Genomic DNA, 26,091 nt, shown 5'->3' on the forward strand with positions numbered 1-26,091 from the left:
TCAACGTGCCTGGACTACCTCTGAGGTCGCTGTTCGACAGAGTGACACTTGGAATGTTCATGTACAACCCCAAAGATGACACTATGACGGGTCCTTCAAGATCGTTCCATCCACAGGGGATGAGCCAGGGCCCCAGCCTTGTGCATTTAGACATTTTATCCTCATAGACTTTAATTCATAGAAATCCTATACCAAAGGCAGCCTCTTTGGGTCACTGGGACCAATCCCCTCCTTCTCAGTAAACATATTCCTCAACAGCTGTCAGGAAAATTCAATGTCAGAAAATTCCATAATCTCCTTGGCAGGATGCCCCAGGGATCCTCTCTAGATAGGATGTCCCCCTGGATATCTCACTCTAGTCCCTTCGGCTGCATTTCTAAGTCTTTGAGAAAAAGAAAGTGCCTGTGCTTGGATAACATCTGACCTGTCTATGGGGTTGTCTACAACCCAGAGGCATATGGTACAGGACACCTTAGCCCCCAAGTCACAGTATAGGTGCCATTCTTGTGTGTGACAACTGCCTGGACCTGCCTGGCCTGGAGGAGGTCATCCCCCCAACACAGAAGGGAGCCATTCTGGTGTCCCTTTCACTCCCCTGCCCCTTAATCCGCTCATCCTTGAGTCTGCCCTGCACACCACCTCCCTGTCCAGGCCCAGTCCCAGGCTCACTTCTGCCCATCAGGGGGCCACCACGATCAAAAGGCACCTTCTTTCCCCAAAACAGGGCACCCTCGAGGCAGAACATAACTGACTCCCTGGACTCTTTTGCCTACAGCAGAGGAAGCAATGGACCTTTGGTCACAAGGTCTAGGTTCTGATGGAAGCCTGTCCCTGAGTCATGTTGGGTCACCTTGGACAATCTGTTTTCTTTCCATAGGCCTCAGTTTCTTCATTTAAAAAAAAAAGAAGTGGACTGGAGTAATTTTACAGTCTGCTTCAGTGCTGGACTTGAATTCCTGCTTTAAAGGTGCCACTAATTAGAAGGGAAAGCTGGGGGAGAAGATGGACCTTTCCCTGCCCTGGGAGAGGGAAGAGGTTGGGGTGAAGCCCAGGAACAGGTGCTAACTCCTCTGACTTCACAGCGCTCATTTTTTGTTTGTTTAATTGAAGTATAGTTGATTTACAATATTGTGTTAATTTCAGGTGTATGGCAAAGAGATTCAGTTTTATATATATATATATATATATATATATACTTTTTCAGATTCCTTTCCATTATAGGTTATTACAAGATATTGAATATTGTCCCCTGTGTTTTACAGTAAATCCTATTTTATATATATTAGTACTGTGTATCTGTTAATCCCATACTCCTAATTTGTCCTTCTTCCCCTCCCTTTTCCCTTTAGTAACCATAAATGTGTTTTCTATGTCTGTGAGTATGTGTCTGTTTTGTATATGGATTGATTTATTTTTTAGATTCCACATATAAGTGATATCATGTACTATTTGTCTTTCTCTGTCTGACTTACTTCACTTAGTGTGATATTCCCTAGGTCCACCCACATTGCTGCAAGTGGCAATATTTCATTCTTCTTTATGGCTGAGTAATATTCCATTGTATATATATACCACATCTTCTTTATCCATTCATCTGTTGATGGACACTTGGGTTGCTTCCATGTCTTGGCTATTGTAAATAGTACACAGCCCTCATTCTCATACTTACCATTTGGATCCTGGCTATGTGAGCCACCTAGTAGGTGCGGTTGTATTAATAGGCATGTTTTACTGTTATTGTTATGAAAACTGTCACAGCCAAAATGGTGCTGGTGATGACAGTGCAGGTGGTGGTGATAATGATGGTGACAGTGATGATAGAATGATGGAGGATACTGATGATGGAAGAGCTACAGATGAGTCCAAGAGTGGGAGCTCTACCATCATGAACTTTTACTCAGTTTAGCAAAATTGTACCCTGATCCTAACTCCTCTTCCTACCTCCTCCTCCTTCCTTTTGCAATAAGGGAGGCCAAGTAAGCATAGAGGCATATTCCCCCAGATCTCCTAAAAAAGGCCACAGGGCGGGTCACAGGAAGGAAAGACTCTGGCACTGAGCTGAGCTGGAAATGCCTAATTGTCGTTTCTTCCCTGCTCTGCCCCTGTTGCCTACAGCAGCTGATCAGGAAGGTATTAGATGCCTTCACTAGCTGTCACCAACACCTGCCTCCTGAATCCTGATCGGGGAGATGGTGTCACCAGGCCCTCCAAATAAAATATTTAGTGACACTTGCTTCCCAAAGAGGAAAGCGTGGCCTCTTCTTGGCATCAGGAATGCTTTGCGTGCTTCGCTGATAGGGCGAGCATCCCGGGGCAGCACGTCCTGGTTGGAGACTTGGGGTGGGGGAGAGGGAAACTGGTAGGAGGACAGCCACTTGGCAAGTCTGGCTCTTGAGAATGCATGTGACACAGTGACTTCATGAACTAGACGGAGAGAGGAGAAGGGACAGGAAGGAGGCATCGTTGAGAAAACCCCTGAGGTCGACACTAGCAGAAAACTGGGGTTAGGAGGAAATGCTAGGTCTACAGAGTCATAGGTGTGTGTTCACTGGCTTCTACCAAAGTCATTCTAAGACCGACCACGGAATGGGTGGAAATCAAGAGCTGGGAATATTGAGAAATAAATTATTACTGATAAAGGCTAATGTATCTTGAACACTTATAACAGACCAGGCATTGTTCTAAGTGCTTTATATGTATTAAAGGACTTCATCATAATAATCCTATGAGGTAGATGCTAGTGCTAATCTCATTATATATAAATAGTGAGATAGCATCAGAGAATGGCTAAGTACCCTGACCAAGTTGACACAACTATTATTGCCTCTGAATCCAAGCATCTAAGTTCAGAGCTCATGAGTCTAACCATTACACCACATTGCCTCTCGTCAGAGGTTCAGAGGTGGGTGCCCTTCCCCCTTACTCCAAATTCAGACGGGAGGCTTGATCCTTGCCAGCTGGGCCCTGCTTTGGAAGAGCTACCTAATAGCATCAGCCTTGGCCTGGAAAGCCAGGGGCTCTCAACTTGCTGTTGAAGTCAGTTGTCTTTGTGAATTCCAAGGTGGAATGCAAGCCTCCTCTGCCACCCCTGCACTGCAAGAGACCACGTCTCCTCTTGACCCTGACGCACTAGTGCCTACTGCTCCCAAGTGGGTGATCTTTGAGTGCCATGGAATGAATCTGTGTGGCCGGTCACCAGGAGCAGTCTGTCCCAGGGTAGATGCTGATTGAGGGGTGAGAGGAGAATAGCCCAATTATTGGTCTGTTGAGAACTCTGAACTTCACCAGCCTTACCCAGTAGGACAAAAGAACCTCAGCTGCCATTGCAGTCATAGACTCTGGAAGCTGAAGCAGACAAGTCTCAAGGTATCATTTTGTCTGAATGAAGAAATCTTAAGAACTGGTTAATTCTAACATCCTTGATGTTAAGATCAAGAAATAGGCTCAGGTCGATGCTAGACCGGTCTAAAGCTATACAACTCATGGGTGACACAGGCAGGATATGAATCCGGGGCTCGCCGAGTCCCTCACTCTTCCTCCTGCCCCATGACTGCATACCTTCTAGCCACCAGGCCAATTTTGCCATTCATACTTGAACTCTCAGGATCCTGTACCTCCGCCGGGCTCCCTGCAGGTTGCAGAGAGGCTGTGTTGGGACCTGTGCAGTAGTGTGCTAGAGACGATCACCTTGGATCTATCCCCCTTCCTCTGACTCATGCTTCCCAGTCTGTGCCCCTTCACTGGGCCAGGGAGGGGGATCAAAGGTCTGCCCACAGCGTTCATTCCCATGGAAAGGAAGAATACGAGCAAAAAGAGAAGTCAGGAGGTCTGGCGGGATTTCTGAAGTGCAGTCTCCTGGGGAGGCTTCAGTGATAATAATAACTCCATAAGTTAAGCATTCACTGAGTGCCAGCTCCCATGCTAAGAGGTTTCCCCGCGTTATCTCATTTACTCTATGACAACTCGAGGGGCTGGTGCTGTAATTATCCCATCCTACCAGAAAAGGGGGATGAGACTGGACTTGCCCAAGGTCCCAAATTTCTTCCCCAATTCTGCCTAACAACAAAAGCCACTCACTGTTTATTCAAACTGTGTCTCTGGATGATATCGGGCAGGGAGGTGAGATAGTTGATCTTAACCTCACAATCGTGTCCTTTGGTGTCACCTCTTCTACTGGGACCTTTTCCCTCCAGCCATGGGCTAAGCATGTATGTGCATGTACGTTCTGGGGGAGGTGGGGTGCACTGCCCACAAACTCGATGCCAGGGTGTCTCACAGAGCACTGTCTAAAAGGCACAGCCCAAGCGCATCAGTGGTGATGATTAGAATCCTCACGGCTCCTCGGGGACACACAGCCCTCCACCTGTAGGCATAGGAGCTCTCCTACCCAGAGACAGGGGCACGCACAGCCCGGCCTCCTGCCGTTCCCTGTCCAGCTGGAGAATGTGAGCATTCTGTTATTTCCTTTCCACGGCTCCTCTTGAGGAATTCACGTCCTGCTACTGGCCCCAGGACATAGCTAAAAATAACCTCCAAACCGAAAGCTCTGTCTGTCGGGAGGCTTTGCCGGTGAGCACGTGGGGCCGGAAGGGCTGTGTCAGAGTCTCTGAGGTCAGCCTGGGCCTCATGCCGCTGTCGCCTCCCTCTTTCCAAGGAAGCCCGGGACCTGATGAGTCACACCAGAACAACACCCCGGTGAGGCCCGGTTGGAGGAGAGCCGTCAGGTGGGGCCTCCCTCTGGCACCGTGATGGCTGTCAGGCATGGGAGGCACAGTTGAGGAGGATGAGGGAGAGTTTCTAAAGACACAGAGCAAAAGCCATGGGGATGCTGCAGATGGCATCTGTGTTAATTCCAACCCAGTCTAGCCAGGTTGGGGGCGAAGGGACACAGGACTCTCCTAAGCCGCCTTGGAGCACATTCTTAATCCTTGGCTTGAGTGTTTCCACTCCTGCTGCCTCATCGCCCAGAGTTCTGTCTGGACTTGTCCGAGGAAGTTGTCAGACACTCCATCCAGCTGGAGAAAAGATCCCTCTGCTAGACAGCCTGCTGCCCACTGCTGCCGCCACTGCCACCGCTGTCCCTCACTCTCCATAGAAGTCAGGAGCAGCGCTGGCAGAGTGATGGGACAGGCTCCGCTCTCTACCCTCTGCCTAGGAGTCTAGAGAAGCTCTCGCAGGAACACCACCTTGCCCCTCTGGGCAGCTTCCTTGGAATAAGGAGGAAAAGCTGTGCAGCCTGGGGCTTGGGAGGGCAGAGAGGGAGGAAAGAAGTCGGGGCAGGGGACTGATGAGGCTGGGGCAGGCAGCCTGAGGTCGGCCACACGGAGCCTTAAACAATCACAAGGCCCCGGCAGTGGCTACAGTGAGCCTGACCTTCAACTTGCCTCCCTTTGCTCCTCTCCACATCTCCCAAACCCGGAACCCTTGCCCAGGTGGCTGAGACTGGACTCAGCCAGCCAGTCCCCGTGATTAAGGAGGCCACCTCCCCCTGTGCTCCACCTGCAGAGAAGCAGAAGTGGAAGCAATTTCCCCAGGACCTGGCACCCGACTTACTGGGGAGGCAGTGGCTGATGCCCTCCTGTCCCAAGGAGGAGGGGTGGGGGGTTGTCCGCCCTTCTCCCTGGGGCTCTGCAGGCTCCTGAACAGCACCTGTGGGGATCCCAGTCCCACCTCACACTCTGAACGAGTTTTAACCGCTAATGATCAGGGATTCTTCTTTCTAGAGAGGACGAGGTCAAGGGGCAGCAAGAGGCACTGTGATTCAGGGTGACCAGCTCTCCTCCTTCCCTACAGGGAACAGAGCATGAAAGAGGAAGGAAGCCAGCAGTGTGAGGGGCTGGAAGTCTGAAATAAGAAAGAATTTTATTTGTGATATCAGACTCGGAATAGCTGCCTGGGAGAGGACCTTGCTGACCAGCTTTCACAAGACAGGAGAGATTTCCACTGGACTGGGAGAGAACAGGAGGACAGACCCAGCGACTGGGTGGGGAAGTCCGGCTTTAGTTCCGACACCAGGATCAACTGGCTGGGTGAACTCAGCCGTTTAACCTCTCTGAGAGATAAAAACGATATCTGAAGAGGACAGAAATAGAGATGCTTTGTAAAGTTATTAAAAAAAAATGCATTTTACAGCGTAAAGGCTGGAGACCAAAATAGATAATAGGATTCCCTGAACATCCCGAAGAGGGAGAAAGTATGTTAAAAATAGAAAAACTGAAATACAGAAGAAAGAGCCTCACAGAGCTAGTCGGCACTGGGACCTGGGTCAAGCAGTCCTGTTCACTCCTCCAGGGATTTATTTTCCATCTGACCCCTCTGCCTTGTGTTTTCCAGAACCATGTAAGGGCCAAGCCAGGAAGGCGGAGTACGCGAGCGCTCACAGGCTCTGTCTCCTGGTCCCCGCCCGGCTCAGAATGGAACAGAGGAGGCCCTGGCCGCGGGCTGCAGAGGTGGACGGCTGGCCTGTGGTCCTGCTCTCCGCCGTCTGCGTGCTGCTGGCACCCCCGGCGGCCGGCATGCCCCAGTTCAGCACCTTCCACTCCGAGAACCGGGACTGGACCTTCAACCATTTGACGGTGCACCGCGGGACGGGGGCAGTGTACGTGGGGGCCATCAACCGCGTGTACAAGCTGACGGGCAACCTGACCATCCAGGTGGCTCACAAGACGGGGCCGGAGGAGGACAACAAGTCCTGCTACCCGCCGCTCATCGTTCAGCCCTGCAGCGAGGTGCTCACGCTTACCAACAACGTCAACAAGCTGCTCATCATCGACTACTCCGAGAACCGGCTGCTGGCCTGCGGCAGCCTGTACCAAGGGGTCTGCAAGCTGCTGCGGCTGGACGACCTCTTCATCCTGGTGGAGCCGTCCCACAAGAAGGAGCACTACCTGTCCAGCGTCAACAAGACGGGGACGATGTACGGGGTGATCGTGCGCTCCGAGGGCGAGGACGGCAAGCTCTTCATCGGCACTGCTGTGGACGGCAAGCAGGACTATTTTCCCACCCTGTCCAGCCGCAAGCTGCCCCGCGACCCCGAGTCCTCCGCCATGCTCGACTACGAGCTCCACAGCGACTTCGTCTCCTCACTCATCAAGATCCCGTCCGACACCCTGGCCCTGGTCGCCCACTTTGACATCTTCTACATCTACGGCTTCGCCAGCGGGGGCTTCGTCTACTTCCTCACCGTCCAGCCTGAGACCCCCGAGGGCGTGGCCATCAACTCGGCCGGAGACCTCTTCTACACCTCGCGCATCGTGAGGCTCTGCAAGGACGACCCCAAGTTCCACTCCTACGTGTCCCTGCCCTTCGGCTGCACGCGGGCCGGGGTGGAATATCGCCTCCTGCAGGCTGCTTACCTCGCCAAGCCCGGGGACTCGCTGGCCCAGGCCTTCAACATCAGCGGCCAGGACGACGTGCTCTTCGCCATCTTCTCCAAAGGGCAGAAGCAGTATCACCACCCGCCGGATGACTCCGCCCTCTGTGCCTTCCCCATCCGGGCCATCAACTTGCAGATCAAAGAGCGCTTGCAGTCCTGCTACCAGGGCGAGGGCAACCTGGAGCTCAACTGGCTGCTGGGGAAGGACGTGCAGTGCACCAAGGCGGTAAGGAGGGCCCACCTGCTCTACCCCTGATGTGGCATCTGGCATTGCACACCCCTTTGCACACCCTGCCCGCAGACCACCACGGCCTGAAATGAGAGAGGTGCTCAGGCTCACGTTACCAGGTGGTCCCCATAATACAGAGTCTGAGGATATCAGACACTTGAGGCATGTTTGCTGATGCGCGGAGTCATTCCCAATGTATAATCAAGGGCCTCTACGCCACCAGCCACTGTTGTAAGCACCCCGGGCTTCAGAGGTGAACCATACAACACAGCTACTTGCCCTCATGGAGCTTTCATTAGTGAGGCAAGACAGATTAATACATAAAATATGTCGTCTCTCAAGTGATGACAACTGCTGTAGGGAAAAATAAAGCACAGAAGTGGGGAGAGGCAGTACCCACGAGGATTGGTGCATTGAGAAAGCAGCATTTGAGCAAAGAATGAGGAAAGTAAGCTATGCAGGTATCTGGGAAAGCATTCCAGAGAGAGGGAGGGAGTAGCTCTTGCAGAGAATGCAGGGCATGCCTGGAGAGCGTGAAGAGCGAGGAGGCCACTACAGCTGGACCCGAGCATGTGGCAGAAAGAGCGGCTGGAGATGAGCCAGTCAGAGGTAACACACACCAGATCCTGTACATACAGGGCCCTGTAGGCCACTGTACAGCCAAGTGAAGGAGTAAAGTAGGCAGGTAGATATGTGAGCTGGAGGAGCGAGAAGGGAGTTGAGCTTGACTGATAATTTGAAAACTGGGGAAAAAGAAGAAAGGGAGCTTGGGGTCCAGACCTGAGGATGGCAGAGACAAGAAAGTCAGTGGAAAGCACTGTCCTGTCAGAGGGTCAAGATGCTGCCATCTAGGTGGTTACCGTGATCCACCCATTAGTCCGTCCATCCATCTACCCATCCCTCTATCCATCCATTCATCCCTCCCTCCAGCCATCCACTTAACAAGAAGGTATTGAAGATCTCCCAAGTGCCCAGCTGGGGATGCAAACATAAAAAGACATGATCACAACTTTCAGATATCTCGTAATCTAATGGGAGAAAGAGTGAAAGAAAAAATAGCTGGCAGTGTAATATAGTACCTAAGAGTTTGGGATTCAGAATTCAAATTCTATCTGTGTGACTTCCTGGCTTCAGGAGTAACTTAATATCTCTCCATTATCATCTGTGAAATGGGAATCATAATGCCTACCGCATGGGATGATCAGATACTATGTGGCAAGATTAACACCATGCCTGGCGTGTTAGGTTGAGCATTATTAGTTAACTGTTACGCATGTGACAAGTGCTAAGATAGATTTCTGTGCAGAGTGCTGTGGACACTGGATCGGCAGCCTGGGGAACAATCTGAGACCAAGTGACCCATACGGCTGCCTTCTGAGCACCCTAAATGGAGGGTGTCTGCTACCGGGACCAAACACCTCTTCTTAAAGCAAAAGACAAATCAGGCCTAGGGTATGCTTCTGTTCCTACCGTCAGCCTCTTGGTACAATAGGATAGTAGTTAAGGCCGTAGGCTTGGAATTCCAACAGATTTGTATTTAAAAATCAGTCCTACCATTTAAAACTGTGTGACTTTAGGCAAGTTATGTACCTGATCTGAGCTGTATTTTTTTTCATTTTTAAAATAGAAATAATAGTAGTCTCTTTTTATGGGTATTATGAGGATCAAATGGAGCAAGTATGTATGAGCACAATACCTGGCCCATAATAAGCATGCAATAAAGGACAGCTATAATTATTAATATTAATTATTATAGAACCAGTTATTTGCTGTTATTTTACCTTTATAAAATGAGGAGTTTGAGCTAGATATTCTCCAAAGTTCTTTACAGTCCTGAAATTCTATAACCTCTGGCCCCAACCAATCAAGACAAGTGGAGAGGAAATGCAAGGGTTAAGTCCTTGCAGAGTCCAGCCTGGTTCCCACTGCCCAGAGGGGGCCCTTGTCAGAAGGAAACTGCTGATTCCTGCCTGCTGCTGAGCCAGAGGGAAGAGGAAGAGCCGACACCCTTGTGGGGCTCCATTGGCTTGCAGAGAGACAAGCCCGGGCTAGTAACCACAGAGCAGCAGAGGCACTGGGAGAGAGGTGACAGCAGGTGGGATCAGGACCTCAGAGAGAACAGCCCCTCACTCACCACCCCCTCCCTTCATCATCACTCTTCGGCTGCGGCCTTGATAGTGGAGGTGGAGGTGGGGCTGCAACAGGAGGGGCCCCTTAAAATCCTTATAATCTAAGGAGTCCCAGACCTGGGGACCCAGAGACATTTTGGTGGCCTCAGAGGGCGTTAGGGAGGAGTGAGGGTAGCTGACGTCCCGGGGCTTAATTTTAACGTGATCTCTGGACTAACATGGAGCTCTCAGATGAAGGATTTGAACTCTGTTCCAGAAGAGAAATGAGGAAGGGGAGCGTCACCCATTGAATAACAGTTATTGTCCTAAAGGCTGTGCTGGGCAATTTAAGAGTTACCTCACTTAATCCTCAATATGACCCTATAAAGCAAGGATTTTCATCCCCCATTTGACAGATGGAAAAACAAAGACACAAAAACTAAGTACATTGGTTGCACCCATACAACCATAAATGACACAGCAGGGATTTGAATTCAGTTTAGCCCATATGACCTCCGAGTCCAAACTCTTTGCATTTAGCCATGCTGCTTCTAAGGAAAGCCATACACCAGGCTCTCCCTTTCAGAGCAAAAGTAAAGGGGCAGCAGGTGTTTGGGAATATCTGACAATTTAGAGACGAGAAAAGGAAATGCCAGCCAATCCCAGGGGCTTAGGCTCAGAACAAACCGTTTCCGTCACAGTCTGGTGATTCTAGAGTCAGGAGGGATGTAGAGAAATTCAAAATCACTGGCAAGTTTTTGGCTTCTGTCATCATTTCTCAGAAGCTGGCTTAGGTTATGCCTGAGCCCAGGCTCTGCAACCTTAGCGGTCCCTGGAGAGAGTGGGAAAGAAACTGAAGCCATGAAATCAAGAACTTTCAGAGCTGAAAGGAAGCTTGACGATTACCTGGTCTAATCCTTTCCCTTTACAGATGAGAGCATTCAGACTCAAAGTGGGTATGTGGTATATCAAGATAACATAGCTGGCTAGTGGTAGAGACAGGACTACAATCTAGATTTCCTGATTCTTTATCAGGACACTTGTGCCTCTGGTGTAGGGATGAGAAAGAGAAGTAGAAAATGTAAAAAGTGGTAGCTGATTCCTCTGACCTACCTTTCTAGAGAGCCTGAAATTTCCATCATTGGCTCCAGGGATGTGCTGGTGAATCTTAAATGGATGGCTATATGCAGGCAATGGTAGTAGCAGGGAAGGGATTGGGGTGGGAGGATCTTGATTAGAAGCATTTGCCAATTTCCGTGGTGTAAATACTCCCACCATGGATAATTTCAAGCCACCAGTGTGATGTCACTGAATGCAGAGATAGACGTACAGGCATTCCTCATAAGCTGGCTCTACTATACCATTGCTTCACTCCCTGCCTGAGAAGCTTATCCCTTCTGCCGTGTGGAGCGCCATATAATCCAGAATTCAAGGTCATCCTTAACCCAAAAGTTAGTTTTCTTTCCTAAAGAATAAACACACACACACACACACACACACACACACAAGGGTAGCACCGCCACTCAGTTGTAGGAGCAGTAGCTCTCTACAAAACACCAAGGAATCACAAGACATGAGCCTCTGTTCTCTTTGGATTTGAACAGGGAATGAAAGAGAAGTCCCTGGTTTACCAAAAAAAATCCCATTTAGCTTATAAATCAGTTCTTCCAAGGAAATGAAGCTGTCAGGGAACGACACACCAGCCCGCTCTTTCCTGGTGTGGGTGAGAGGAGAAGGGTGATGGGAACAGGTCTCTCCATGATGCTTTCTGTGCTTCCCACGACCGTCACTTCCTTCCTCCTCGAGGATGCCTTTCCAGACCCAGGAGGAACAGCTGCCACAGGGCTCAGGGCTCTTTCTGGCCCAGAGTCTGCGACCTTTGCCCACAGGATTCCCTGTTGTGCAATCAACTGGGATGTTTTGGAGGATCCGTCATAGCCCAGCCCCAGGCTAGACAGTGTGCAGAGAATGCAGCCCCCTCGCAGCCCCTGTCCTCAGGAAGCATGCAGTCTTTTTTTTTTTAACTGAATGAGATCTTAGAAATCATCAATTTAACAGTCCCCAAAGAGGCTGTTACTGATCAAAGTTCACATAGAAGAAGAGCAGAGACTGGAATTCTTTCTGTCCAGCTATTTTTCCACTTGCTCAAGGTGCAATGTCTTTTCAAGGTGCCCTAGTCTCTTCTGAGAGAGAAGAGACTTTAATTTTTTTAAAAAAAATTTATTCAATGACAGATATTCTTTATACAAGCATACCTCCACTCCCTGCAAAAGGCTGCTAACAAGAAGACCATCTACCCCAGAATCTACCCAAACATCACTGAAGACCTCTAACGGACAGTGATGAGAATCATTGTACAACTTAATGAATCTCTTCGCACGTGTTATTTCCTTTTCTCCCCAGTGATTCTCTCACAAAGGTGGGCAGGTAGTGTGACACCTGAAGAAACTGAGATTCATGTAGATGAAGTAACTTTTCCAAAGTATAAGGCACTGTTCAATATCAAGATAACCCTTTTTAATGTATCCCCAGTGTGGGATGTGGTGAATAATGGAATGACTGAAAATTCCTTATGCCCGAAGGCAGGCTTTTGCAGTCCAGGAAACAAATAAGGAGCGCCACCAGGCTGGTAGGAATCCTGTGATGTTGCCTCTAGACTGAATCTCCACTGTCTAAATAGAAAGACCGCCACAAATGGCGTGGTCCACAGGGACACGTAAATGACCAGGAAATGAGTTTGAGCAATCAGCTTTGCAACCTGTCGCAGGTTGTCTTGGCAGAAAAGTGAGTGGGTGATAGCAGGTGAGGGAGAAGAAAGCTGTCTGGTTTCCCAGGAGTCAGTGCGGGGTTCATGGGTCAGCCGTGAGATGTTTGTGTGTGCAGTGTGTGTTAGGCCCCTGAACTCCATGCCTGAATTTCTCGGAGGCCTGGTGTCCTGGGGCTGGTGGCCACGGTGGGTGGGCTGGTGAGGATCAACGCGGCCCTGCCTCCGCTGCTACTCACCCCAGGTCCCTCCCCTTCTCTCCAGCCGGTGCCCATCGATGACAACTTCTGTGGACTGGACATCAACCAGCCGCTTGGAGGCTCAATTCCAGTGGAGGGCCTGACCCTCTACACCACCAGCCGGGACCGCATGACCTCGGTGGCGTCCTATGTTTACAATGGCTACAGCGTGGTGTTTGTGGGTACAAAGAGCGGCAAGCTGAAAAAGGTAAGAGTCCGTGAGACTGGACGCCCGCTGCTGTTCAGCTCCTCCGCTGAGAGCCTCTGCTAGAAGGCTGCTGTGGATGGAGATTTAACTAGAGGCAACTCAGTTTTCTTGGGGCAGGAACAGGTAGAGTGGGGAGGGTTGGTAGGGGTTAATTTGTGCCTTATCTTCCAGCTGCTTCCTCTACCCACTGGTCAGTGAGTGTCTTGGTAATGTAAACATATTTCAATATTGACCAAACTCCAAGGAATTAGGAAGGTGCATCTGTCTAGAGGAGGAAAAAAAAAAGTCTCCAAATCAAGTAGAATTTTTTGATTATCTATATTATGAATTTTTTGATTTTTTGATTATCTATATTATGAATCACCCACATCATAAATTTTTTTGATTTTTTGATTATCTATATTATGAATTTTTTGATTTTTTGATTATCTATAATATGAATCACCCACATCATAAATTTTTTTGATTATCTATATTATCTATATTTTTTGATTATCTATATTATGAATCACCCACATCATAAATCCCTCCCCACAGTCTACAGAGGTGATTGTACTCATCAAAAGTCTTTGTTGAGTCCAGAGCAGCTGCTTGAAGCACATTATGGGTCTCACTTCTCAGCCGATGGTGGTGCCTCTCTGGGATGGTATACGGTGCCTGGATAAGGGACTGTTCTCCTGTCTTTCCTCTTCCTGCAATCGCAGTCTCTTCCCCGCCCCTCCTCCCTCACCCCCAAGACCTGAGCTGACAGGAGGAAGTAGGCGTCTTATCCTGTGCCTGCTCTGAGCACCTCTGCCCATGGGAGGGCACGGGCCGTCTGGGGCTGGCAGCACGGGAAGCCTCCTGCGCGGCGGGCTGAAGCCGGAAGCTTGTACCTGCTTGTCTAGCACTTAAGGTGTAGAGACAGAGCACAGTCTGGTTTATCATGTGGAATTACAGCAGCCACGTTCTTTCCAGTCCCTGCTAATCCCTTTTTCCCAAGCTCACCCTCCTGCCACCTTTCCCCAGTCCCAGCACCTGTGGATCAAGACACAGGCCAGACCTCACCGCATCTCCCCCTTTGATGTTGACATCAGCCCTGTGGCTCTTTCCTCCTAATCCAGTTAGAGCCTCAGGAGAGATGTTGTTTGGGAATGTAGAAGGAGGGTGGCAGGGAGGGAGCCTGAGGAAGAATTTCCGTGTTCTGCTTGTTCTGAGTTGCTGCCAAAGGAGGTGAGAAAAACTGGTCTGGGTTGATGTGGAGATGCCTTCTTTCTCATGATGCCAGAGCCCTTTAACCCTTTCCTCACTCTGTGGAGAGGTGCCCACCTGTACCTGTCCTGTGCCCTCCACTTGGCCTGGGACTGTGGGCCCTGGCTTGGTTTCAGGTATGGGAGAGTGAGGATGAGTGCGGTCCCGGCGTTTGCTTTCCCAGAAGTAGAGAGGGAAGGAGTTGACCTTCTGAGATTCCACTAAGATTTAAAAGTGGTGTACTCTAGAAAAGAGTCTGAAATAGGATATATATATGTGTGTGTGTATATATATATATATATGTGTGTGTGTGTGTGTGTGTGTGTGTGTATATATATATATATATATCTTGAATCACTTTGCTGTACACCTGAAACTGACGCAACATTGTAAATCGACTCGACTTCAATTTTTAAAAAGTGGTATATTCTGCGGCTTCCCTGGTGGCGCGGTGGTTGAGAGGCTGCCTGCTGATGCAGGGGACACGGGTTCGTGCCCCGGTCCGGGAAGATCCCACATGCCGCGGAGCGGCTGGGCCCGTGAGCCATGGCCGCTGGGCCTGCGCGTCCGGAGCCTGTGCTCTGTGGCGGGAGAGGCCACAGCAGTGAGGCCGGTGTACCACAAAAAAAAAAAAAAAAAAAAAAAAGTGGTATATTCTATCAAGACAGGGTTCTACTTGGACTCCTGAGGCTGGCTACTTTCCTGCAGGGTTATCTATACAGCTGGGTAGATTGTGACTTGCCCAGGGACTTTGGGCCGAGGTGCCTATGGGAGTTGAAATCCAATCTGAACTCTCCTTGTCAAGCCATACACCCTAGGGTATAAACGTACCCCCAGAGGAGCTCCTGGAGCTGACTCATCTGCCCATAAATACCACCTGTTTCTCAGTTGCACAAAGGCTCTGGAAGGCCAGCAGGAGCCACAGCTAAGCTAGTGCTCAGCATTTTCTCCTCTCCTTCCTGCACCTTCAGTCACTGTTCTGGATCATTCCTGTGATTCTGTCTCCTTTATTCTCTTGAAAGTTCTGTTAAAGGCAGGGGTCATGCCTTTGTTCATATTTATTTCCTTCTTTCTGCCTCATCCTTTCACCAAGTGTTCCCACCTGGGATGGGCCTCAAAACTGTCTCGAAAAAGAAAACCATGCTCTAAGGAACCTTAGAGACCATCTAGCCCAATACTAGCGTTATTTGGCAGGAAAATTGAGGCCCAGAGAAGAAAAGTGACTCGTCCAAGCTTAGAGATGAAGACAAGTTGCCTCTTGTCCTGAATCCGAGTTGACACCTGTTTTACTTAAAGAAGCAGCCACGGAACCCCGGGGGTAGAGGCTGAGAACAGCCTTCGGGTTCAGGCTTGCTACAGGGTTAAGCCAGGGCCTAGGGCCTCCATTCTCTTCAGCCCTGGATCTGAGTTAGGGAATTAATGTTTGCCAAATGGGTGGACGAGGACTGAATAAAGGAAGAACCACCCAGCCAGGCTCAAAGGGCCCTGGGCTGACCTTCCCATATCTCTCTTTTCAAGCCACACACTCAAGGTAGCCAAGTTCTCTTAGCCCTGTTGGAACCCCAGCAGGCAAGTTGCTAGGGAGGCAAGTCAGAGGATTCAAGGGGGAGGCTGGGGCATGGTTGCCCACAGCTTGTTCCGACCTGCAGTTGTCTGTTCCTTCTCTCTCTTCACTTCGATGTTCTTTAGTTGTTTCTATGAGCTCATAATACCCCTCCTTCTCCTCTGGGCGACTCACCCTTCCTTTCCACCCACACGCCTTTGAGGCACCTGATACTAAAGTCGAGCTCCCACTGGCCTCCCATTTACCCAGAGAAACGGCCCATGAGGAATTTATGGAATGTCCCCAGGAAACTCTGCCATGGTCCAGGCCGCATAGCTCTTTCAACACAGGAAGGAAAAAAAAAAAAAACAACAACTAGCCAAGAGTTTGGAGAGGGGAGGGAAGCAGGGTACGTCAGGACTACTCACTTCTTCCCTGCCTAACCAGGTGTCTGTCAGACTGTGCGGCCTCCGTCCATGGCAGCCCATAGGACAGGATGTCCCCGAGTGGGGACGATTAGAGGAAGCAGAGACTGCCTAGAAGTGGCAGGACCACGAGGTGTTGTTCTGTGCTGTGTCACATACTTGCTCATACCTGCCCTCTGCTCTCCAGGCAGAGAACAGTGCAGACGAGGCCACTGCCTTCTGAGTCACAAACATGCAGAGGGAACAGGCAGAATAAGGACGAGACCTCAGAACCAAGAGGTGTAACACTTGCCTAGACTAAGGTCCAGGGCATCAGAGGTGATAAGAAGACAGGCCAGGATTCACCACGGGGATGGAACAATTCCAGAGAAATCAGCTGCCACAGTGTGATTAACCTGGAGGGCTTCATGGAGGAGGAAGCTTACTAAGATTTGCTCTGAGACTGAATGAGACAGACAAAGTGATGAGTTGGGGATGGGAGAGAAGGGCCCTCTAGACCTCGGGTGCCGCACTGAGAAGATGCAGAGCACGTGCCAGCAGGGTCTAGAGTGTGCGGAGGGGCTTGGAGGACTTGGCGAAGTGGAAGCCAAGGCGTAGAGTACTGTGAGGCTCAAGCCCTAGAGGATCAAGTGAAAAGGATCTTGGGACTTTCGCCGACCTTGTGAGCCAACTGTGTGATCCACAAAGTTAATTAGTCTTCACCACACTAACAGAAGGTCATGAAAAGTGGAGGCCCCACGTCCCACGGGAGATAACATTGTAAGAGGGCTTAAGCCAACCAAAGAGCCAGGTCAACAAGGCCTGCAAGGATGCGGGAGCCACGCTGTACGGAGAATACTTTTAAAAGGATGTTAACCTAAGGGAAGAAGTAGAAGGGAGGAGACGAAACAGCTTTCTTCACAGACTGTGATTTACTGAGCACTTATTATGTGTCAGGTGATATTCTAAGAGCTTGATATCTACTAACTAATGTTTATACAACTCGATGGGGTAGGTGCTATTGTCACCTCCATTTTGCTGATGAGGAAATAGAGGCCAGAAAAGGTGAAGAAATGCGTCCAAGAGCCACATGGCAAGTAAATGGCAGAGCCAGGGTTTGAACCTTGATCGTCTGGTTTCACAATCATGCTTCTCCATTAAGCTGTGCAAGATGAATTAAACTTATTCAGTGTGGCCCCAGAGGGCAGAAGAGGGCCAACAGCTAGGAGTTCCGGTAAAATAGTTTTCCACTTAATAAGAGGAAGAAGCTTCTTGCAGCCAAACTGTCCCATAATGGAAAGAGTTGACTCAAGAGGGAATGAGCTCCCAGTCAGTGGAAATACTGAAGCAGAGACTAGGTGGTCACCGATCAGGGAAGCTGTGGAGAGGCACCTGCACCAAGCACATGACCTTCCCACTTATGCCGCCCCTATTTCTCTGACTCCCTCAGTAGGGGTGGGAGATAACGGAGGGCAGAGAAGGGGAGCAGAGCGCGGAAGGCCAAGGCACCCTGGGGGTGGGCTTTGAAGTCACAGCTGGGTTCACGCTGGCCCTGGGTGTGTAGCAGAAAGCCCCTGAGGGTCAGCGGGGAGGTGCTTGGCCCAGACAGGGCAAGGCAGGACCCAGAGGATGAGGGCAGGCAGGCCTGGGGCAAGAGGCAGGGGAGGGAAAGCAGGGCCTCCTGGGGCTGGGCACGGCTGACTGTGCCGACATCCCTCCTGGCCAAGGGCAGGCAGTGGGAGTCCACCTAAGAGATGCCCGGAGCTAATAGCAAAGCACATGAGGAAGAGTAGTGGCAACAGGGACTACAGACTCATTTAACACGACTTCCCAGGTTGAAGGGAGGGGTCCAGGAGACAGGTCGTGGGGCCTGAGCTGAGAGGGCAGAAGACGCTGGGACCGGGAAGCAGGACTCTCTAGGGTTTGGGACAAAGTCCCATTGGTTCCTCCCCTCCATTTGCAGCTGCTAAAACTTCTGCCTCAGCCCCGGCTTCCCATTTCTTCAGGCCTCCTCTGGCCCCTCGACCCCAGGGCCTCACAGCAGCAGGAGGTGCTGGCTCGCTGTCCTCTCCCGCAACCCTGCCACCGGAAGCCTCTCCTGATGCTCAAGGCCTGGTGACATGTCCCTCACCTCGCCCCTTCCAGCACTGTGACTAGCGCCCTCCTCAGACCCCCTGCCGCTTTGCTCCGACAGCATCTGGTGCGGGGGCAGCTGCAGAATAAGGGGTCCACTTCTCTTGAGACTCACAGGTCCTGGAGGACAGGGGCCTCTTTCCCACATATGTCACCCATCCCCACAGCCAGATCCAGTGTCTCTCACACATCAGTTGCTCATGAAATTTATCTCAAATGTACCTCCTCCAGGCCAGAGACCTACTTGCACGCGTTGGAAGAGAACCAGACACCAAGAGTGACTCCTGTTGACGTGGCTGGTTTGCAAAGGAAGGAAGTTAGGATGTGGTGGATAGGTCTGCAGGGGAGGGGGAGGGTTGGAGGGTGGCCGTGGGATGAGGGGTCTAGGAAACAAGAGAACTGCTGGGACAGGAAAAGAGCCTGTTTTCTGGTTAACAGTGTTTGGAAGAGGGTGGGGTAGTGCTCTCAGCAATGCTGACCAAGCTGGGAGGAAGGAGCCGCGTTTACACTGTTGCCCGTAGATCCCAGGAGAGCATGGCCAGCTATCTGCCTCACCTGCATCAGAGGCAGTTTTGCCTGCAGCCGCGAGGCAGGTACAGAGGCCCAGGCAACCCCTTCCCTGCCACCCTGCCAGGAGTATCGGACTCCTGGACATTTTTGCAAATCCACAGAGACTTAGCCTTTTCAAGGTCTGGGGAGGGCTGGGGCCTCTTTTGCCACCACCTTCTTTCCCATTAGCTAAGGCAGCCACCAGAATGCTTGTGAAATGCTTGAGGAAAATCCTTTCTGCCTTTCCCTATGGGACATACCAACCCAAGGTCTCCAGTCCGCAGCTCACAGGAAACCCTGCCGGCGTCCCTTCCCATTCTTATTCTTCTCTTTGTAAGCTCACAAACGATTTACTGAGCCAGGCCAGGAGAACTGTGAACCTCTCGCAGTAGCAGCTTAGGCACTGGAAAGAATCCATTGGGAGCACTAAAGTATTAACTCTCCCAGGCCCTGGGGTTATTGCTCAGTTACTTGATAACACTATTTATGAGATATCTTTCCACGGTCCTTTCCATCCTCCACAAATACTTCAGCTAAGTATGGGGATGGTTCCCTGCATCTCCACTCCATTTTACAGATGTGGAAAACTGAACCACCGGGATGTTAAATGAAATATCTTGTCCAAGGTTACATGGCCGATCCATTGGCAAAATTGACATTGACATTTATACTTCCTCCCAAAACATGCACGGAAGTTCCTAACCTGCTACTTGGCTCCCTTGTGGGGTGGAGTTGTCTTGGCGGACGGAAAGCCAAGTTGGGTGAAAAGCTGAGAAACATACCTTTCTCGCTGTGCCAACACCACCGAACAATAGCCACTCATTCCTCGGAGTGGAAATGATTCACTCGTCTCTCATTGTGAACCTTGGATTGAGTAAACAGCCAGGGCTGTGGGTCTCATTCTAGGAGACCTAGCGGATTTCTTGGGACCTGTGACCGCTGAGCTAATGCTCTGTGTCCCTGATGCATCTCAGCAGCTCTGGGGGCTGGGGTAGTGGGCAGCAGATGCCCTCTCCCCCTGCCCCAGAGCCTGTGCAGAGGAGGTGGGCTGGTGGCTTAGAACTCACCACCACATCCCCAGTAATGACTTTGGCTCCCTGCCCAGGCTCCTGCCGCCAAACTCGCTGTTTGTTTTGTTGTTTATAGGCCTCTTGGGTCCCAAGAACTGGTCTTCTGGAACCTGGGAAAGGCAGCATTTGGCTGGCACAGGGAAGGGGGCATATTTACAGAATCCTTCCAAACCTCCTCCCCTGACCACCACATCCCCCTGCTCGACCATGACAGGTGGAGAGAGAGGGTGTGGGTTTCTATCCAGAGCCCCAACTGACCCCAGGGAAGAGCCCCTGATCTCCCAGAGTCATTCTGAAAGGGAGAAACTAAAGATGCATTTATTTTTTGCACCTTTTGTGCGGCTCCTGTGTGCTTCAATCTTGGATAATCCCGGTGTGAGGAGTCAGGCCGTGTGCTCAGCGTGGTGCTTTGCACTCCAAGAGGGAGCCCTTTGGAGCTCGGGGCTTTATCTCAGGGCAGGTGAAGCCCAGGCGTAATGCTTCAAGCTCACAGAATCCAGGTGACCCACATAGGCTCTGTAGAATGTTTAAGAAGCCAAGGTGCTAATGTTTACAGAGCGGTCATCTTTAGGAAAATACAGACCACATAGAGGCACATCCTTTTAGGTCACTGAGCCTTGCCTGCTTATGGGTACAAAGCATGGACATATATCTTGAGGTTGGACAGGACCTCCAAAGACCAGCTGGTGCTGTCCTCTTGTCTTCAGGTAGGAACCTATTTGCATAACAGAGAGCATATGAGCTTACAGGATGCAGTTCTGACTCCAGTCTATTAGCTGTGTGACCTCTGAGCTTCAGTTTCCTCATGTGTAAAATGAAGACAGTTATAATACCTGCCGCATGAGATTGTAATGAGGATTAAATGAAATCATTCATTCTTGAACGAAAATGTATTGAATACCTACTGTGCGCCATTTGCTTGGTATACGGTAGTAAACAAAACTGTCAACATCGCCTGCCCTAGTGAAGATTATACCTTAATGTGGAAAGAAAATAATGAGAACGCACAATATACAGTATATTTAGAAGATAATAAGTGCTAATGAAAAAAATAGAGCATAATGAAATCATTTATGTAAAGTGGGGTGCTGAGCTTATATGCATTTAAATATCACTACTATTGTTACTTAACTTGTGAGCCTCAATTTTTTTCTTCTGTGGAGTGGGTAGTAATAAACACTTTGCATAGTTGTTGGAAGGACTAAGTGAAATCATGTATGAAAAGTTCTTACTATGGTGCTTGGCAACAAAAGTGCTTTCCATTATTATTACCAACATCTTGGAGGCTTCCCCCGAAGCCCGCTTCTTCTCTGGCTCCCTGGGGGAGTGGAGCTGTCAGATCAGCCTCTTTTTTAGTGACATGTTTGCAAGGTCAGATAGAGGAAGAGAATCCTGCCCCTTGCCCCCAGCCCTGTGTCATGGGAAAAAAAATTCTTGGAAGGCTAGACCAGCTGGGCCGAACTAATCTAATCCTGCTGGACACCGGCATCCAGCTGCATTAGTCACCAGTGAGAGCTTTCCGAGTCCCATATCACCAAACAATAGGTACTGACCCCTCCTCAGGGCCGGGCTGGGGGAAGTGGTGGTTCGGCTCTTATGGCTTTGCAGAATTAACTAAAACGGGGCCAGTCTCTGCCCTTTGCATGTTCCCAAGCCAACCGTGATATCCTAGGGCTACACAACTCCACCTTCAATGAACTGTGTGATCTTGGGCAGACCTTAGTGTCATCAACTGGTCCACTGATGCTACCTTGCAAGATTGCTATGCATGTCAGACTTGGGGGATATGAAGTACCTAATATAGAGCCCAGTGTGTAGCAGATGCTTAATAAATGGTAGCTATTGCTGCTATTACCATAATTGCTGTAAGTGTGACTCTACTAGTGTTACTGCTACCACTCCTACACCATTACCATCCTTTTCTAAGGACCCAGATTCCCTTGGTTTCCATTAGCTCACTAATCCCATAGCATTTAGGATAAACAGGAAGGATTGAGATATTTCTCTGCTCCGTGACAGATGGTGATACTGAAATTCACAGAGATTATGGATTATTATGGATTGCTTAGGGTCCCAGGGTAAATCAAGGGAAGATTGGAATCAGAGCTACAAATATTTCAGGTGGCAATGGTGCAGCACACACCTCACCTGTATACAGTCACCTGTATAGTCCAACAATGATGAAGCTAAAAGCTTGCAGCTACTTGAACTTTTCTTTTCTTCCTGTTATCATGTGTCCTTCTGTCCAGAGAAGCAGGAGATATATGGAGATGCAAGGTGCTGAAGGTCACCCTGAGTTTCTGTCCTTTAAGTTTCTTCCTGGGATTCTGTTCCTCTCCTGGCCTCAGCCTCCAGAAAGGTTTCTAGGCTTCAAGATGGGGCACAAGTTTAGGAGCTGGTGCCTCTGGAATTGTCCCAATCAGCCATCATTCTCCAAAACCTCACTGGATTTCAAAGGCTACTGACACCAGCTGGGCGTCCCCACCTAACCTGGAAGGGGCAATAGTATTAACAGCCTTTAGTAGCAAATCAGGAATTCTTACACTTCTGTGTTTAGGGGTGGATGAGAGTGCAGCCAAGGAAGGAGAAGAGGCCATGGAGTCTGGACCCTGCAAAGGGGTCAGCCCCAGCCCCCAGGGGGAAGGTGGACTCCATCACACAAGGTCAGGAATGTTCCCCTGATTTTATAACTGGAAAGGCCCTCAGAAAAGTAGTCCAGCCAACAGACTTTGGGCAGGTGAGATGTTTATTGTTCTGTTTTGTGGATGAGACAGCTGAGGCCTAGAAAGGTTAAGGGATCTGCACAAAATCACCCAGGTCCTTAGCAACAGAAGCAAGATAAAATCCAGGTTTTTAGACTTTACTTTTGGGGCCCTTCTCTCTGTATCATATGGAAGAACGTTCCCTCTGCACAAAACCTCAGGCTGACCTCTGCCTTTCCCTAGCATGCAAGCATTCCCTAAGCAGACCCTAAAATTGGTCTGGGGATCGTTCTCTCCAGGGCAAGAGTCTAGCTGAACTTCCTATCCCAGGCCTGGCCATGCAGCCTTGCTCTGGGGTGCCCAGCATCGCCGAGCCCTCACTGTACGTGACTTGAGGATCTTTCTAGAGCCTGGCCAGCAAGGAGGTCTGCTTACCCACAAAATGCTTGCCTTGGGGTTAAGAAGTTCTGACAAGTCAGAAGAACACTGAATTGGGAACCTCAAGTTTTACATATGAGTCCTTTTTCTAGGCATGCGGCTTTATTTATTTATTTATTTTGCAGGGAGTAGGCCTATTATAACTTAGACACTCACTATGTGCTAAGCCCTGAGCTACGTACTTTTTTAGTTAAACCTCACAATACCCTTGTAAGGTAAGGATTAATATTACATCCGTTTTCCATATGAGCAGACTGAAGCCCAACGAAGTTAGGTGACTTGCCGAGTCACATTGCTACTAATTGGACAGCTGGGATTGGAATCTAGATCCCTCTGACTCCAGACCTGGGCTTTGTGAACCACTAACTTTGAGCACTCTATCGCCCTTCTCTAAGATTCTGTTGGTCCCTCTGTAACCCACCACCTGCCCTACAGAGAGCTGCAAGAAGATGCAGGAGAGAAGAGTGGAAGGACTGACTTTGCACTCTTTCCAGCCAAGATCCCCTGGAAAACCGGGACGTGGCAGCTGTCACCTCGGCACACGCTGCCTTGTGTCATTCCCCTCAGGCCTCCTCCTCCCCTTCCCACCCATCTCAGCCCAGGCCACAATGGATGGAGTGGCAGCCTTTGTGCCACACACAGTCCCCAGCTGACTCCCCTTTCTCCAGGCATCATTGTTTGCTGTGAGCTTTCTGAAGGGGAGACAAAGGAGTGTTACTGACAAGGCCAAGAGCTGCCGTGTAAAGCGTGGGGCCTGGGCCCATCACCCGTGCATCCCTTGGAGGCCCCGGGCTTTCCTTCAAAGACGCTGTCTGGGATCTTTTGTGTGCCAGTCATACCCATTCAGAGCTGGCCGGGCAAAGGTTTCGGGTGGGGGAGGAGGACACTGAGAAATGGACTCATTTCGATCTGGCAAAATTGGAAGAGACATTTAATATAATAGTTAACAGCAAACCACTGCCGGGGGGATGGGCCCGAATGCTTGTTCTCTGTTTATGGAGCTTATGCAATTCCATCAATATTGATGCCTGATGCCTTTGATTCTGACACTAATCATTGCTATGAATTAAATTTGCAGCCATATAATTAGGATCGCTATTAATAGGGCCCTTAGCTAAGCACTCCGACGCGGCATATCTTTTTCTCGATAGAAAATGGCATCCTTGGAACTCTGCTAATGGGGCGCACCTGGGATTTGCCAAGAATGATGTGAAAATTATACATTCTATATTTGTATTGGGCCTTTACTAAAATATCAGCAAGCAAAGGTGAGGCTGGAGGGAAGGTCCCCCCTTGCCCAGAGCTGTGGGCAGCAATTAGGTATCTCTCCCTCTCTTTGAGATCTTTAGGAAAGGATATTCCAGAGCCAGTTTGCTTGCTTACGGTCTAGGGTCCGACAGCTCAGAGTCAGGAAGGTCTTCTTTCAGTCTAACCTTAACCTTAGGCTAAAAGACTAGGTACTCTGGTGATTTCTTTCTCAGACTTTCAGGTGGCTATGAGCCAACTGAGGGAAGAGGAACGTCTTGGTGTGCCCCAAGCTCGGTTGGAAGGGGCTGAGACAAACCCCTATTGATAGGCCCAATTGGCCTCATTTTTAGGTAGATGATTGGGCAAGACCCCCACTCACAACTGATCCCAAGGGTTCCCATCCAGAGAGCGCCGGTTAACCTCACACATAAAAGGGCCCACTGCTACACCTGGTGGGAAAGGATGAGCTCTCTCTCACGATGAGGTGCTTGCCCAGGTAGATCTGCAGCATATTTATTTACTGGGGAGCCCAGTCCTTTATTATCATCAGGCACCCAGGTCAGCACTGGAGACTCAATGCCCCACTCACCCTCTGAGTAATCACACGTCATCATGCACACAAGGGTCCTCTAATCCTTTTCTAACGGTAGCACACGTGACACCCCCCCTTATCACTGCGAATAATATGCACCACTTGGCATAAGAGATGCACTTGTCCCTGCTCTTTTGACTGTCAGACTGAAAATAATTTTTCCTCCAAATCAACATTTATTGATTTTTTTTCCTTTCGTATTTTTATGTCATTGTGAGAAGACAGTGGTTTGAGTTCAAGTCCTAACCCTACTATGTATTAAGTTTGTGATCTTAGCTAAGTTATGTAACCTCTTGGAAACTCAGATTTGAGGGTTCTCATCTTTAAAACAGGAATAATAATATCTACTTCATAAGGATAATAATGAGGTTAAAGAAGCATCTCAATTGCTTATCATGGGCCTTCCACACCTAATAAGATTCCTCACTCCCTTCCTCTTTCTCCTCTCACATATACCCAGATGCAGAGGACAAAAGCCTCTAGCTCTCGGTACCCACGGCGTTCGGAAGACTGCCGCTTTATGTCCCACCTCTTCTCGGGGACACCACATGGAAAATTAACTCTTCCAAACAAATGGTGAACTGCGCCGTGAATTCCAAACGCCTTCGGTCTTTTTCTCGCACACGCTGAAAGGCTGAGCCGGGGCTTCTCACCCCACCATAGGCACCACAATTTCTGTTGTTTCTCTTTATTCTCAAGTAGCCCAGGGTTCTAGGTGGACTGAATCCGTCCTTGAGTTCAGGGCCCAGAGCTCGAGCGCAGCTCCTAGGCGCTGAGTGCTTCAAGGTACGAAGAAAGGGGCAAGGGCACCGTAGCCTCACCTGGAATGGAGGCCCTTTTCATATAGGATTCTTACTCGCTTCTGCCCTCTGCCCATACCTCCACTGTACATTTACCCTTTCTATGTATGGGCATACTTCAAGACAAATGTGTGGCTAGATAGCAGTGGGCCAATGGCCAACATTAGCCAGAGAATGTAGAAAACCCTCGAAAACAGTGTGCTTGGTTCAGTCCAGATTCAGAAGTACCTGAATTTGCCACTAGTTAACAAACAGCTCTTTTCCTCTTTATGCCTGAAGTGAAGAGGGGATGGAGATTCGTGTTGGGTTATAGCTGGGGTTGCTGTTCTTTTGGTTCCCACGAAGCAGAGGACATAAATCAGTCCCTTTAATTTTCAAAATTTGCCTGATGTTGGGCAGGTACCTAGTTACTCATACGTGCATTCAAGCATACATCCAGCACGGCGACACTCACCCCAT

The 26,091-nt window shown here is 49.7% G+C and overlaps 1 protein-coding gene across 5 annotated transcripts in view; it reads left to right on the forward strand.

Annotated features, from left to right (window-relative positions):
• The window catches only part of PLXNA2 (plexin A2), a 216,721-nt gene that overhangs the window by 19,322 nt on the left and 171,308 nt on the right, over positions 1-26,091 (forward strand). For 4 of the 5 annotated variants that reach the window (XM_067729109.1, XM_067729108.1, XM_067729110.1 and 1 more), the window contains exons 2-3: positions 6,334-7,601; positions 12,741-12,923. In XM_067729109.1, the coding sequence (XP_067585210.1) occupies positions 6,414-7,601; positions 12,741-12,923 (1,371 nt within the window). In that variant the 5' untranslated portion in view covers positions 6,334-6,413. Of the gene's footprint in view, positions 1-4,570; positions 4,696-6,333; positions 7,602-12,740; positions 12,924-26,091 lie in introns of those variants that run through there. The other variant, XM_067729107.1, reaches the window with a different exon arrangement.

This window comes from Pseudorca crassidens, chromosome 2 (genome assembly GCF_039906515.1).
Source record: "Pseudorca crassidens isolate mPseCra1 chromosome 2, mPseCra1.hap1, whole genome shotgun sequence".
NCBI lineage: Eukaryota > Metazoa > Chordata > Mammalia > Artiodactyla > Delphinidae > Pseudorca > Pseudorca crassidens.